Source organism: Sapajus apella, unplaced genomic scaffold (genome assembly GCF_009761245.1).
Source record: "Sapajus apella isolate SASKATOON/1434 unplaced genomic scaffold, GSC_monkey_1.0 scaffold43, whole genome shotgun sequence".
Classification (NCBI taxonomy): domain Eukaryota; kingdom Metazoa; phylum Chordata; class Mammalia; order Primates; family Cebidae; genus Sapajus; species Sapajus apella.
Window position 1 is genome coordinate 13895604 of NW_022436983.1, and position 14803 is coordinate 13910406.

Consider the following 14803-nt stretch of genomic DNA (forward strand, 5'->3'; position numbering starts at 1 on the left):
GGGGGGTGTGGTAGGGGTGGAGAGGATGATGGATGAGCAGATCAGAGGCAGGAGTGGACGACAGCCTGCAGCAGATGGGACAGGCCAGACAACTGCCCTCCTCCCAGGGCACTGACAAGCACATGCCGTCAATACTGCCACCACCCAGGGCCCTGCGATCACACTGGGCTGAGGGCCAGGAGGATGCTCCCACCATCTTTCAGATGGGAAGTCAGAGGCAAGAAGACAGAGGGGAGGAAGTTTTCTCCTGGGGACCCAGCCCCCCTGCCACTCCCCCCATGCCACTCCCCCCACACCACTCCCCCCACGCCACTCCCCTCCCACCACTCCCCCAACGCGGTCCCACCTGACAGGCTGCTGGGACTCATCTGCTGCGTCAGGATGGCCTTGAGCTTCTTGATCTCCTCCTGGTACTCGCGAAGCAGTGCATCCTTGGGGTCCTCGTTGATGTGCGGCTTGTTCCTGATGTTTTTGGCCCGGTTGGCGTAGCGCAGCGTGCTGAGTGTCTCATCGTAGTTGTTGTCCGCAGGCGACAGGCAGGCCACCATCAGCGTCTTGGTGTTGCCACCCAGTGAGTCCTGCAGCAGCCGTGTCAGCTTCGAGTCCCGGTAGGGGATGTGCTTACAGCGCCCGTCCACCAGCGCCGAGATGACGTTGCCCAGCGCCGACAGTGACAGGTTGATCTTGGTGGCCTCCTTGAGCCGCTCGCCAGTGGCCCCGGTCTTGGACTGCCGCTCGCTGCCCGCCAGGTCCACCAGGTTCAGTTTGCCCGCCCGGAGGTGGTCCTTGCCCCACTCATCTGCGGACAGACCAAGCAGCGGGGTGAGGGCCTTGGTGAGCCCCATGTATCAAGGGCAATCAGCGCCAGGCACGGGGTGCTCACCGCCACCCACCGAGGGTTTCCCCTCAGCTGCAAGGAAGCCCCAGGAAGCGGGTGCTATTGTTTTATTATTTTTTGAGACAGAGTCTTGCTCTGTCACCCAGGCTGGGGTGCGATGGCGCAATCTCCTGCCTCAGCCTCCCGAGTAGCTGGGATTACAGGCACCCACCAGTACGCCCGGCTAATGTTTGTATTTTTAGTAGAGGCAGGTTTCACCATATTACTCAGGCTGGTCTTGAACTCTTGACTTCAGGAGATCCACCCACCTCAGCCTCCCTAAGTGCTGAGATTACAGGTGTGAGCCACTGCACCCAGCCTGCAAGTGCTATCATTGTGCTCATCTTACAGATGGGTAGACTGAGGCTCAGAGAGGACATGGAACTTGCCCAAGGTCACACAGCTGCTAAGAGCTGTAACCACCATCAGAACCCAGGGCAGGCTGCCTCCAGGAGAAGGGGCTGGAGCTGCAGACCATTCTGGGTGCAACAGGGCTCCTTCTGGCTGCCACAGCTGCTCTCAAAGGCTTCCTGCAAGGTCAAAGGTGGAGAAGGCAGGGGTGCAGCTGGACCACTAAGGAGTTATGTCCTTCGACGCAGAAAACATCTGCTTTGGAGACTTCCTGGCCCAGTTCCCAACCCAGTCCTGTCTTCTCCTTGCTGCGTGGCACTAGCAGGGCCACCTACCTCCCGGAGTCTCAATTCCCCACATCAACAAAATCCGACTAACAATGGCTCCCCATTAGGGTCTGTTTGTGCGACAAAGCAGCAGATGTGAGAAGCCACGTTTGCTCTTTTCCACTTGCCAGCATCATCAGCTCACAAAGCCGCTGCCTCTGTGCTGACGTGCAGGGCTGTGCAGAGCTCCGCAGAGATGCTTTGAAGACAAAACAGGATGGAGCTGACGGTCCCCCCCATCCGTCTCTCGCCTGAGTCACTGCATGGCTGAAAGACAGATCGAGGCCTTGCCTTTTCCTACACGTGAGCTAATGTCGGCTGGGGCTGGTGAGGAAGCCTCTGAGTCTATCACTGGATGTGCTCTTGCACAAACCCTGATGTGACTCTTCTTTGTAACTTCTGAGCATGTCAGGTGTGATTCTGCAGGTGCCAACTCTTCACCACCTATATGTAAACTGCGAACTGAAATACGGACAGAACCACTTCTGGGTATAGACCTCAGTCTACGATTCTCAGTAGGACTTCTCTTTTTTTCCTTTGAGACAGGGTTTTACTCTGTCGCCCACGCTGGAGCGCAGTGGTGCGAACCTAGCTCACTAGAGCCTCGAACTCCTGGCTCAGGCAATCCTCCCGCTTCAGTCTCCTGAGTAGCTGGGACCACAGGCATACATCACCATACCCAGCTAATATTTTTCTTTTTAGAGATGGGGTGGCCCTATGTTGCCCAGGCTGGTCTCGAACTCCTGGCCTCAAGTGATCCTCCCGCCTTGGCCTCCCAAAGTGCTGGGATTACAGGCCTGAGCCACTGTGCCCAGCCCAGTTGATTTTTCTTTAGTTGACAGGTTGGTGCTCTGGAGAAGTAAAGCAAACGGACGGCGTATTCGCACAGGGGCTCTGCTGGGCCGGCACACGGCGGGTGTTCATTTCCCCTGAGAACAAACCCCGCTTCTGCAGCGACTGCAGCTGTCCTGGCTGGGCAGCCCTGGGCATCAAGGATGGCAGGGGAGCCAGGCACGGGTTGGTAGCATTGGCTCAGAAGACCAGGTTTTTTTCTTTTGGCTTGTTTTTGAGATGGAGTCTCACTCTGTCGCCCAGACCAGAATGGCGCCATCTCGGCTCACTGCAGCCTCTGCCTCTAGGGTTCAAGTGATTCTCCTGCCTGAGCCTTCTGGGTGGCTGGGATTACAGGCAGACGCCACCACACCCAGCTGGTTCTTTACGCTATTAGAAAAACAACAGGCTGGGCAAGGTGGCTGGATCACCTGAGATCAGGAGTTCAAGACCAGCCTGGCCAACATGGTGAAACCCCATCTTTACTAAAAATACAAAAATTAGCTGGGCGTGGTGGCACATGCCTGTAATCCCAGCTACTTGAGAGACTGAGGCACGAGAATTGCTTGAACCCAGGAGGCAGAGGTTGCAGTGAGCCGAGATCACACCACTGCACTTCAGCCTGGGCAACAGAGCGAGACTCTGTCTCAAAAACATCAAAAACAAAAGGCCAGGGGCAGTGGCTCACACCCATCATCCCAGCACTTTGGGAGACGAGCGAATTGCTTAATCCCAGGAGTTCAAGACCAGCCTGGGCAACATGGCGAAACTCTATTTGTACAAAAGAACACAAAAATTAGCCAGGTGTGGTGGTGCATGCCTGTGGTCTCAGCTACTTCAAAGGCTGAGGTGGGAGGATCACCCAAGCCTGCAGTGGAGGTTAAGGCTGCAGTAAGCTGTGATCACGCCACTGCACTCTAGCCTGGGCAACAGAATACAACCCTTTCTCCAAAAAAAAAAAAAAAAACCACCAAAAACAGCTGGGTGTTTGGTGTCGTGTGCCTGTGGTCCCAGCCACTCAGGAAGCTGAGGCAGGAGGGATGCTTGAGCCAGAAGTTAAAGGCTGCAGTGAGCTATGATTGCCCCACCGCACTCCAGCCTAGGTGGCAGAGTGAGACACTGTCTCTAAGAAAAGGACTGGAAGGAACTTGGAGTCGCCCGTTTGGGAAGCTCTGTGCAGCACGGACCAGGAGCCCTAACTGCATTTGTCATCTTTGCTCTAGGACCCATTCCAGGGAACCGAGTCTGAGGAGATGACTCTCAGACGAGAGAAAGGTTTGTGCACACGGATGTCCATCATGGCATGACTTCCAGCACTGGGAAACTGGGAACCACTGGTTGCGGACTGGCTGGAAAAGGGCAGGATCCAAGCCACCACACATGGTCATGAAGACACGATGACAGTAAAGCAGAAATGCTCAGTGACGGCAAGGGACATGAAACCGGGGGAAACCTACGTGGCATAAGATTTCAGTTGTGTTTGAAACTTTCAGAGGAAAAAAAGGATCAAAAGAAAATATGGGCTGCGTACAGTGGCTCACGCCTGTAATCCCAGCAGTTTGGAAGGCGGAGGTGGATTGCTTGAGTCCAGGAGTTCGAGACCAGCCTGGGCAACACGGCAAAGCCCTGTCTCTACAAAACAGAAAAGTTACCTGGGTGTGGTGGTGCGTGACTGTAGTTCCAAGCTACTCGGGAGGCTGAGGTGAAAGGGTTGGTTGAGCCTGGGAGGCCGAGGTTGCAGTGATCTGAGATTGTACCACTGCACTCCAGCCTGGGCAACAGAGCAAGGCAGTGCCTTATAAATAAATAAATACAAATTATTTATATTACATACGTACACACGTTGGTTTGTTTTTTTTTTTTTAAAGGCCAGGCGCAGTGGCTCACACTTGTAATCCCAGCACTTTGGGAGGCCGAGGCAGATGGATCACTTGAAGCCAGGAGTTTGAGACCAGCCTGGCCAACATTTTTAGCAGAGACCAAACCCTGTCTCTACTAAAAATACAAAAATTAGCTTAGTGTGGTGGCGCATGTCTGTGATTCCCAGCTGCTCACAAGGCTAAGGAAAGAGAATCACTTGAACCTGAGAGGCGGAGGTTGTAATGAGCCGAGATTGTGCCACTGCACTCCAGCCTGGGCAACAGAGCTGTCTTAAAAAAAAAAGAAAAAAAAAAAAAACAGTGTGTGGATATATGTAATAAACTATTATAAATAAGAATAATTATATAAATATAATGCTTAAATGTTAGCAGTGTTTAGATGTCAGAACCATGAGCAACTGTTCCCTACCACTCTCTACTTTCTTCCATCGTCATTGAGCTTGCATTATTATTATGATTTTTTTTTGAGATGGAGTCTCGCTCTGTAGCCCAGGCTGGAGCGCAGTGGCACGATCTTGGCTCACTGCAACCTGCGCCTCCTGGGTCCCAGTTCAAGCAATTCTCCTACCTCAGCTTCCCAAGTAGCTGGGATTACAGGCACGAGCCACCATGCCCAGCTAATTTTTGTATTTTTTAGTAGAGATGGGGTTTCACCATGTTGGCCAGTCTGGTCTTGAACTCCTGACTTCGTGATCTGCCTGCCTTGGCCTCCCAAAGTGCTGAGATTATAGGCATGAGCCACTGCGCCCGGCCAAGCTTGCATTATTTTATAAAGTGAATGTGCAGCCAGCCTGCCTCATCCTTCAGACCCTCTTGCAAAGACCAAGAGGTGCCCCCCAAACCCACTCCCTCCTCCTCCCTCTTGATCTGTCCTCAGTTGCCCTGGTCTCTGCCCCTCCCCAAGCTGCAGCACTGAGGCTGTGACCACACTGTCCCACCCCTCCCCTATCAGTACCCCCAGGACACTCAGACTGATGGCCTCATACCCAAGCAAGCATTAGGGCTTGGCCCAAAGCCAGGTCATCACACCAGCTGGGCAGTGTGTCCAAGAGGTTCCATCTACCCAGGCTTTGACCCTGGGTGGTGCAGTGGTGTGATCTCAGATCACTGCAACCTCGGTCTCCCGGGCTCAAACAATCCTGTCACCTCAGCCTCCTGAATAGCTGGGACTACAGGCATGCACCATCACACCCAGCTAATTCCTGACCCTGATCCCTGGGTCAGGGATCTCTCCGGAATTCTGTTCCCAGTTGGGCTGAGGCCACCTCCTGCTCCACTGCTCTCTGGAGTTCTAGTCATGACGGACCACAACGTGGAGGCAGCTGCAGTATTCCTGGGAAAACCCAGATATCAGGGAGACCCGGGTTCAAATCCCAGCTCCACCAATTAGCAGTGGTGAGACAATTGCTCGAACAAGCAATCACTTTGCCTCTCAGAGCCTCTGTTTCCTCATCTATAATATGAGGATTCTAGTGCCTGTCTCTAAGACTGTCATGGGATTTAAATGGAATGAAGGGTATAAAGGGTTTGACACTGCAGATGGCCAATAGGGGCCCCAAAATAAACTTGGGTTTCTTTCCTTCCTCTTCTCTTTCTCAGCAGCTCTTCCAGAAAAAAAATAATATTGAGATGACTGAGGAGCAGAGAATGTTAGAGAGAGTGGAGAATCCACGAGGTCTGTGTGATACACACTCTGGAAGAAGAACCCAGGATGGAAGCCAGGCTCTGACACTAGTTCCTAGTTGGGTGACCTCGATTTCTTCATCTGTAAAATGGGGATGATTCAGTATCTACCTCATGGGAGTGCTGTAGGAGTAAGTATTGCAGGAGTAATGCATTGTTGGGCACACTGGCCGGGGCGCGCTGGCTCACACCTGTAATCCGAGCACTTTGGGGGGCCAAGGTGGGAGGATCGCCTGAGCTCAGTTCAAGACGAACCTGGGCAACATAGCAAGACCCTATTTCTACAAAAAATCAGCCGGGCATGGTGGTGTGCCTGTAGTCCCAGCTGCTCAGGAGGCTGAAGTGGGAGGATCACCCAATCCTGGGAGGCAGAGGTTGCAGTGAGCCAAGATCACCACTGCACTCCAGCCCGGGTGACAGAGTGAGACCTTGTCTCAAAAATAAATAAATAAAAAAAACGGGTCTGGCACACAGTAGGCACTCAGTGTTGGCTACCAGTGTTCCATTGTTGCTGCTGTGTATCCTGGGAGCACGGGTCCCAGAATCCCAAGGACCCTCTTGGCTTTCCTCTAGGCAGTTAGAGCGTCTCTACCCACTTTCCAGGGGGCTCTTGCGGCCCTGAGAGGTGGCGTGCCTTGGCTAGTGGGAGTGAAAGTATGGCTGGGTCATCTGTCCACGCCCTATCTGCCCCCCGCAGCGGCCTCACGTACCCACGGCAGAGATCTCGATGTTGATGGTGAAGATGGAGTGGGAGCGTGAGGAATCCTTGTTCATCAGCGTGTAGCCGACAGAGCGGTTCTTCCAGCCGGCCTCCATGATGCGCTCGCACTGGGCCACGCTGTGCACCGTGTGCATGGACAGCCCCTTCACGTACACGCCCTTCTCCGGGTGCTCCTTCAGCTGAGGGAAGAGCAATTGGTGAGGGGTGGAACCTCCAGCCTCCAAGGGTTCGGGCTAGGGATAGTCAAGGAACCAGAAAGAAGGGCCCCATCCAGACTGCCCTTGCCCTCCTGCAGTGCAGGCCAGCACCTCATGCGCCTGTCACAGGGAGGGGGTGCGTTCCAGGCCCCGCCAGCCTCAAACCTACCCCTGCCTTCTACTTGCTGTGGGACCTTCAGCCAGTGACAACCTAAGCCTCAGTTTCCACATCTCCAAAATGGGCATGAGACAGCTACCTCATTAGGGATATGGTGAGGAATCCGTAAAATAAGGCACATACAATGCTTAGCATGGTGCCCAGCACCTAAGTGCCCATAGATGCCAGCCACTGTCTGTGCTGTTGTTGTGAGTGCTATGATCACAAAGGCAGTTTTCTGTTTGGGAGCTTCAGATCTCAGGGGCTGACCCTGTCATCGCCCACGGGCCCTGAGCACCGTCTCCCTTCATCCTGATGACAGGGCTCCAGATCCCTTCTGCCTCGGCTCTAGAACCACGGGAATGTCCCCAAACCCTCAGATCACAGGTGAACGGCCACTTGTTGCCCAGAACCCCTGCAGGCTCGCAGCTCAGAGGCCCCCAGCCCTCAGGGCAGTGGCAGCAGTAAATTAATTTATCTGATGGCTCCCTGCTGGCTTTCCAGCCAGCCAAGTCACTTAGTTGCTGACACAGAGCTGTGAAACACAGTATTTTTCAAGTGTGAGAGGAAATAAAACCACTCTGTCACAAGAGCAGAATGAATTTGTCTGCCAAGTGGCCCTGCAGGTTGGAGCCACCCGAGGCTCAGCTGCGGGCAGCTTTGTGGGGCTTCCACGTGGGCTCAGGCCCGGGCTGTGGGAGGGGCGTGGGTGGGGGTCAGGGGACAGGCACAGGCTGGTCCTATCTGCTCAAGCGTGGAGAAACAGCCAAGCCCCACCAACGGACTGGGCTTCATGAAACAGATGAGCAACTGACGCCCAGAAAGGGGAGGCGACTTGCTGAAGGTCACAGCTGTTAGTAGGGTCACAGCTGATGGAAGTCTCCAGGGCAGGGTAAGAGAGAGGCGGGAGCATCCTGCAGTGACTGAAGCTTGAGATGACAGAGGGCAGGTCTTGGCCCAGGCTAAAGGTAAGGAGGGAGCCCAGAGGATGGAGGGCGTGTGGCCCGGGGGCACCCTGCACGCCTGTTCCAGGTGGAAACCCATTCTCAGGCTTGCTGATTGGGGAGGTTCATTTGTCTTTCTAGGCCTCGATTTTCTCTTCTGTAAAATAGGGATGATAACTCCTATTTCTACAAGATTATTATGACTATTAGGAAGAGAACAGATCTAAAGAAAAGTTCTGTGGGTACTTAGTGGGGGCTCAGTGAACAGAGGTCACAAAGAGGACGAAGTCGCTGTCTGAGGCCTGAGCAATCCAGGACACAAACCCTGACCCAAGGGGACTCCTGCCATGATATTTTCAGGCCCAGGAAGGCTCCCTGTTCCCAACCTTGTGATGGCCTCAGGGGTCCTCCCCCCACCTCGTTCCCAACCCCACTCCACCGCTGATGCCTGGGGAGGTGCTGAGTGACAGCCCCCAGCTGCGCACCAGGCTCCTTGGTAACTGCTCATCTCTGCTGCGGAGGCCAGAACCAGGTCACCATGGCAACCAGCTGGGATGCGGCAAGGATGAGACAGGGGCACATGGCAGGAACGTGTCTGTGGCTGCCATGGGGAGGGGAGCCTTTGACACTTTGCCCAGACATGGGTAGGGAGAACCCACTGGAGAGACCCTCTCAGGGGTCACCAGATCAGGGTGACAGTAGTTTATAGTGGCTGGGGGAGTGGTGGAACTCTGCTTCTCCAAACTGCTTGCTGCCCTTAGGTGATGTAATAACCTCTGATTATAACCACCATCAGGCCCTGCATTAAACATGGGTTAACAGAGGGTGTTATGGAGTCCCCAGATTCAAATCCCAACTTCACTCTTTTTTTTTTTTTTTTTTTGAGACGAAGTCTCACTCTGTCTCCCAGGCTAGAGTGCAGTGGTGTGATCTTGGATCACTGCAACCTCCGCCTCCCGGGTTCAAGCAATTCTCTGCCTCAGCCTCCTGAGTAGTTGGGATTACAGGAGCCTGCCACCATGCCCAGCTAATTCTTATATTTTAGTAGAGATGGGGTTTCACCATGTTAGCCAGGCTGCTCTTGAATTCCTGCCCTCGTGATCCTCCCACCTCAGCCTCCCAAGTGCTGGGTTTACAGGCGTGAGCTACTGCGCCTGGCCCATCTTCACGCTTTACTGACTGTGTGTCCTTGGGCTGGTCTTACTTAAGCACATACAGCCTCGGTTTCCTCATCTGTGATAAAGGATAAAAACGGTGCCTCCTCCTGGGGCGGCCAGGGGGTTTACATGAGAGCCATCTGCACATCCTCCACGAGGGAGCATGTCAAAAGCCCAGTGACCCCAGAGAGTTTCAGGGAGCGCATCTGTCACTGCAGCCCCCAAGGCACCTGGCTCAATAGGCCTGAGGCCCGTGGCTCAGCTGCACCAAGTGCCCATGGCTGCCAGCCTTAGCCCCTCTAGGCCCGGGTTACTGAGGCCTTTCTAGGGTCCAGGGCAGTGAGGAAGGGAAGGAGGGCTCCCTGCTGCTCCAGTGCAGGCTAGCGGAAGGCTCGCAGGGGGCCAGGGGGCCCTAACCCCACAGCCTGGCTTTCTGGGGCTGTCATGTGGGAGCAACACCCTCTGCTGCCTCCTGTCTCTGCTTCCCTGTCTGGGGGCTCAGCTATGATTCAGCTATACCAGGAGAGAGAAGGCAATAGAAAAACTCCAGGTGGAAGGCTGGAGGATCCTGCATGAAAAACACCAAGCGGCTGGATGCCTGTGGTCGTGCGTGCCTGTAGTCCCAGCTACTGGGGCGGGAAGGGGGCTGAGGCGGAAGACTCAAGGCCAGGAGTTTGAGGCCAGCCAGGGCAACAAAGTGAGACCTCGTCTCCAAAAAATATATACATTGTTTTAAGACGGAGTCTCGCTGCATTGCCCAGGCTGGAGTGCAGTAGCACAATCTCAGCTCAGTGCAGCCTCTACCTCCTGGGCTCAAGTGATTCTCCTGCCTCAGCCTCCCCCAGGGACTACAGGCGTGCACCACCACGCCCAGATAGTTTTTGTATTTTTAGTAGAGATGGGGTTTCACCATGTTGGCCAGGCTAGTCTCAAACTCCTGACCTCAAGTGATCCACCCACCTCAGCCTCCCGAAGTGTAGGATTACAGTGTGAGCCACCATGCCCGGCCTTAAAAAATTCTTTTTCATTAAAAAAAAAAGTCCTGCCGGGCGCGGTGGCTCACGCCTGTAATCCCAGCACTTTGGGAGGCCGAGGCGGGTGGATCAAGAGGTCAAGAGATCGAGACCATCCTGGTCAACATGGTGAAACCCCATCTCTACTAAAACTACAAAAAATTAGCTGGGCATGGTGGCGCGTGCCTGTAATCCCAGCTACTCAGGAGGCTGAGGCAGGAGAATTGCCTGAACCCAGGAGGCGGAGGTTGTGGTGAGCCGAGATCGTGCCATTGCACTCCAGCCTGGGTAACATGAGTGAAACTCCATCTCAAAAAAAAAAAGTCCTGACTCTAGTCTCCCAGTGCCGGCACCCTCAAGACACCTTCCCGTATTTCTGAGGGAGCAGCACCCAATGCCAACCTCCCCGCTTCCAGCCCCACCTGCCCACACTGGGTCTGCACCCACCTCCAGCCTCTGCTTGGTGTCAGCCCCCAGGAGGTCCCGGACATCTTCATTGTAGATCTCCAGGTAGGAGGCCCGGACCAGAAACTTGGTGTTCTCTGCACACTGCAGGGAGTACACAGAAACAGACATCAGAGCTCCGAGGCGACCTGCTGCCAGGCCTGACACTGGGACCTGTCCCTCTGCCGCCAGAACATCATGGGAGAAGAAGGGAAATCAGGGCCAGAGGAGTCCCCAATCCCACCTGCCCTGCTGGCCCTTCTAGCAAGCTCAATCCTCGTCTCCAGCCTGGTGGGTGCTCAGGCCTCTTTGAGTTGCATAATCCTCATACTGCTCGCTAATGCTTTGTCTAGAATCCTCATGGGAAAGGAAACAGAGGCCTCCGCGTTATTCAGGTAAAGAGGAAAAAAAGAAAAAACCCTGGTCAGCCTGGTGGCTCACACCTGTAATCCCAGCACTTTGGGAGGCCGAGGCGGGCAAATCACTTGAGGCCAGGAGTTCAAGACCAGTCTGGCCAACATGGTGAAACTGTCTCTACTAAAAGTACAAAAATTAGCCAGGTATGGTGCTGGGCACCTGTAATTTCAGCTACTTGGGAGGCTGGGGCAAGAGAATCGCTTGAATCTGACAGGCAGAGTTGTAGTGAGCCAAGACCACACCATTACACTCCAGCCTGGGTGACAGAACAAGACTCTATCTCAAAAAACCTGAGGCCACAGGGAAGGCCTAGGGTAAGCACCGGCTCTGGGCTGGTCCCTGGCAGCTCTCCGAGGCCTTACATGTTGCTGTGGCCACCACGATGAGTCCCGGGAGCGGCACAGTGGGCTCTGCAGCTGCCCAGGGTCGCTTTCCCCACTTCACCATTCCCTGTGCACTGCCGCAGATGGTCAACAGGCAACTCTCACCTGCAGCCTGGATGCTGGGATGAATTCAGAGTCCAGTCTCATCTTGGCCCATAAAGGCTCAGAGTCTCAACCTCCCTCTCTCAAAAATGGGGCTACCAGCTACCTACTGGGTCAGGCTAGAGATTCAGTGAGGTAAGGATGCCAAGGGCTTTGCACACGGCTTGGTCCATAACAATTGCTCAATAAAGAGGGGAAGCTGTGAGCGTTACAACCCCTTCCCCCCACCGCCGTGCATAGGGTCAGCAGAACCACAGGAAATGCTGAACTAAGGGTCAGAACCCAACAATGATGGAAGAAAAGCATGGACAGAATTTTCTCTGTTTTAAGTGTTTTCCCCCCACCTTTTCAGAACCTGGAGCCTTCTCTGCTGATGTGCGTGGGGTCAGGCCAGGCTCCGATCACTTCCCGTGTCCCTGCCACCCGTCAGAAGTGCTCTGGGGCCCAGCTGCAGCTCTGGCCCTGCCCCTGCCCTCCGCGAAGCCCACACCTGGACACTCTCGAACACGTGCTCGAAGGCCCTGGGGATGATGCCTCTCTGGGAGGGCGGGTCCAGCAGGCCCTGCATGGTGAAGGACTTCCCGCTGCCTGTCTGACCGTAGGCAAAGATGGTGCCATTGTAGCCCTCAGTGACGCCCTGCATGGGAGGAAGACAGGACCCCGTGCTCAGCAGACCAGGCACAGCAGGGCTCGGGCAGGGCCCCCTAACTCACCAACTCGGAGCCCTCCCTGGTCCCCCCACCAACAATGGCACTGGAGTGTGGACATAAACAAGGCCCAGCTCTGTCTCAAGGAGCTGACTGTCTGGTGGGGTAGGAGCTGTCCTTGTCCCCTGTGCTGTGGGCATGGCCCCCTGGGCCCACATCCATCTCCACCTTTACTGACTGTGCACCCTTGGGGTGGCCTCACTGAGGCACATTGATAAGATGATAAGAACAACACCTTAGGCCGACCACGGTGGCTCATGCCTGTAATCCCAGCACTTTGGGAGGCCTGAGCTGAGGAGTTCGAGACCAGCCTGGACAACATGGTAAAACCCTGTCTCCACAAAAAATACAAAAAATTAGCTGGGCATGGTGATGTGCACCTGTAATCCCAGCTACTCAGGGGGCTGAGGCAGGAGAATTGCTTGAGCCCAGGAGGTGGAGGTTGCAGTAAGCCGAGATCACGCCATTGCACTCCAGCCTGGGTGAGAGTGAAACTCTGACTCAAAAAACAAACCAAAAACTCCGACACCTTAAAGGGTAAGACTGGCACCCACTATGAGGCTCCTGCAGGGTACGAATGGGGTTATTTTGTGCATTGGCACAGGAAGTGCCGCCACACACAGGTGCTCCATCTGCCTACAGTGCAGGGAGCCGGACCGCACAGGTGACTCTCATGGCAGGCTACGGGGCGAGGCACACAGCCACAGGAGTCCAGGCAGCAAGCAGGTAGGGGAAGTGCAAAGAAGGGAAAACAGAACAGTGTGGAAAGAATGAAGCACAGCTTTCCAGGTGGCAAAGACAGGGAGAACTGGAAGCTGGGAGTGGGGCTCATACTTTGCCAGGTGACAGAACAGGGAGGCATTCCAGGCTGAGAGGAAAGCTTAAATAAAGCCACACAGGTGAGGTGTGGAGAGCAGGAGGGACGGGGAGTGGTGGAAGATGAGGCCTGGAGGGAAGAAAAGAGGCAAACCTGGTGCCGTTTCCAGTCACTCTTCATTCATCCCTGTTTCTACCCATTGGACAGGGCCTGACCATGCTCAGTCTAGGGACAAAGTGGTGAACGAGGCGGACACAGTCCCTGCCCTTGCAGAGCTCATGAGCTCCCAAATTCTAGAACTTAGTATGGGCTTGGGTGGGTCCTGTGTGGGCAGATCGGCCTAGAGAACTGAGACCCCCAAAGGCCCACATGGCATCTATGCCCAGTTTCACTGCAAAGACCCATGCTGTAACCCAAACAGGGCTGGGTGTGCCCCAACCTGCCAGTGAGGGAAGATGAAAAGTCACCATTCAGCAGGACGTGGTGTTTCATGCCTGTAATCCCAGCACTTTGGGAGGCCAAGACGGGTGGACCACTTGAGGTTAGGAGTTTGAGACCAGACTGGCCAACATGGTGAAACGCCGTCTCTACTAAAAATACAAAAATTAGCCGGGCGTGATGGCACACGTCTGTAATCCCAGCTGCTTGGGAGGCTGAGGCACGAGAATCGCTTGTACCCAGGAGGCGGTGGCGCTGTGCAGACCCGGAGGCGACACTAGATGCAGGCTCGGGTGTGTCCCGCCTGGACAAAAGCCTCCGGACCCACCTGTTGCTGCCCCTCGAGGGCCTTTCCGCCCAGCTGGGGAGGCAGCACCGCCCGCTAGGGACCCTCGGGGAGGCCCGATGCCCTGCCGTCTGGAGGGCGGCCTGCCGGGCGCCCTCACCTCCACCAGCGGGTAGGCGATCTCGTTGTAGATCTGCTCGGTGACGTGGTCCACGTGGTAGGCGCCGTCGAAGGTGAACTGCTTGGGCGGCTCGTCGGCGGCGCGCGGGTTCTGGATGCAGCACTGGCCGCGCGCGCAGTCCACAGCCACCACCGGCTGGCAGCGCAGCTCCCGCTCCCGCTGGTTCATGGGGCGGCAGCGCACGACCACCTTCACCGCCTCGGAGGCCATGGCGCCGCGCCCGGAAGCCCCCGGGCCAGAGCCGACCCCCGCCCCGCCGGGGACTCCGGGCCGCCCGGGCCAAGGGGCGGGGCCAGCGCCGGCCACTGGGGCCGGAGCCTTGCGGCGGGGGCGGGGACTCCTCGGGGGGCGCCCTGAGGGGAGCGGGGAGTCGCAGGACCCGAGCCGGGGCCGCCGCCTCGTCCCGCGCCCGGGCCCGCCCGTCCCTGAGGCCCAGCCCCGGCGAGGACGTGGGGAATCCGCGCTGCAGGCGCCGCCGCCGCCGCAGGACCCGAGCCCGGAGCCGCCCCACCCGCCAGCCCGCGCGCTCAACGCCGCGGCGTTCGTGGTTGCTGGGCAACGCTCGTGGCGTCACAGGTGCGGCCCCGAGAACGCGCGGCCCAGCATCGGACTTCGCCCGAGTGATCCCTGGGCAGCCACGCGCGGCCACCTGCGGGAAGGGCTAGCCTTGGCTGGGTTCCTTTCGCGTCCGCTATCTTCTAGAATCCGCGAAGCCCCAGTTCAGAGAGGTTACGCAGCTTGCCGGAGGCTGTGGCTAAGACTAGGAGCCCAGGCTTGACTCCACCTCAGGGCTAAAGAAATCCCAGGCCTCACGCACGGTCCAGGGACCCACTGAGAAAAGCTGCAAGGACCTGTTACCCATTATCCAAGTCCCCGAACTGGCTCAGGGGA

At 56.0% G+C, this 14803-nt stretch overlaps 1 protein-coding gene across 1 annotated transcript in view; it reads right to left on the minus strand.

The window, feature by feature from the left end:
- Window positions 1–14202, minus strand: part of KIF17 (kinesin family member 17) — a 52060-nt gene extending 37858 nt beyond the window's left edge. Inside the window, exons 1-5 of the mRNA XM_032301212.1 lie at window positions 13892–14202; window positions 11974–12120; window positions 10585–10686; window positions 6659–6848; window positions 325–799 (exon numbers count right to left, since the gene is read on the minus strand). Of these exons, the coding sequence (XP_032157103.1) occupies window positions 325–799; window positions 6659–6848; window positions 10585–10686; window positions 11974–12120; window positions 13892–14122 (1145 nt within the window). The 5' untranslated portion in view covers window positions 14123–14202. The remainder of the gene's footprint in view (window positions 1–324; window positions 800–6658; window positions 6849–10584; window positions 10687–11973; window positions 12121–13891) is intronic.
- Between the last annotated feature and the right edge of the window lie 601 nt (window positions 14203–14803).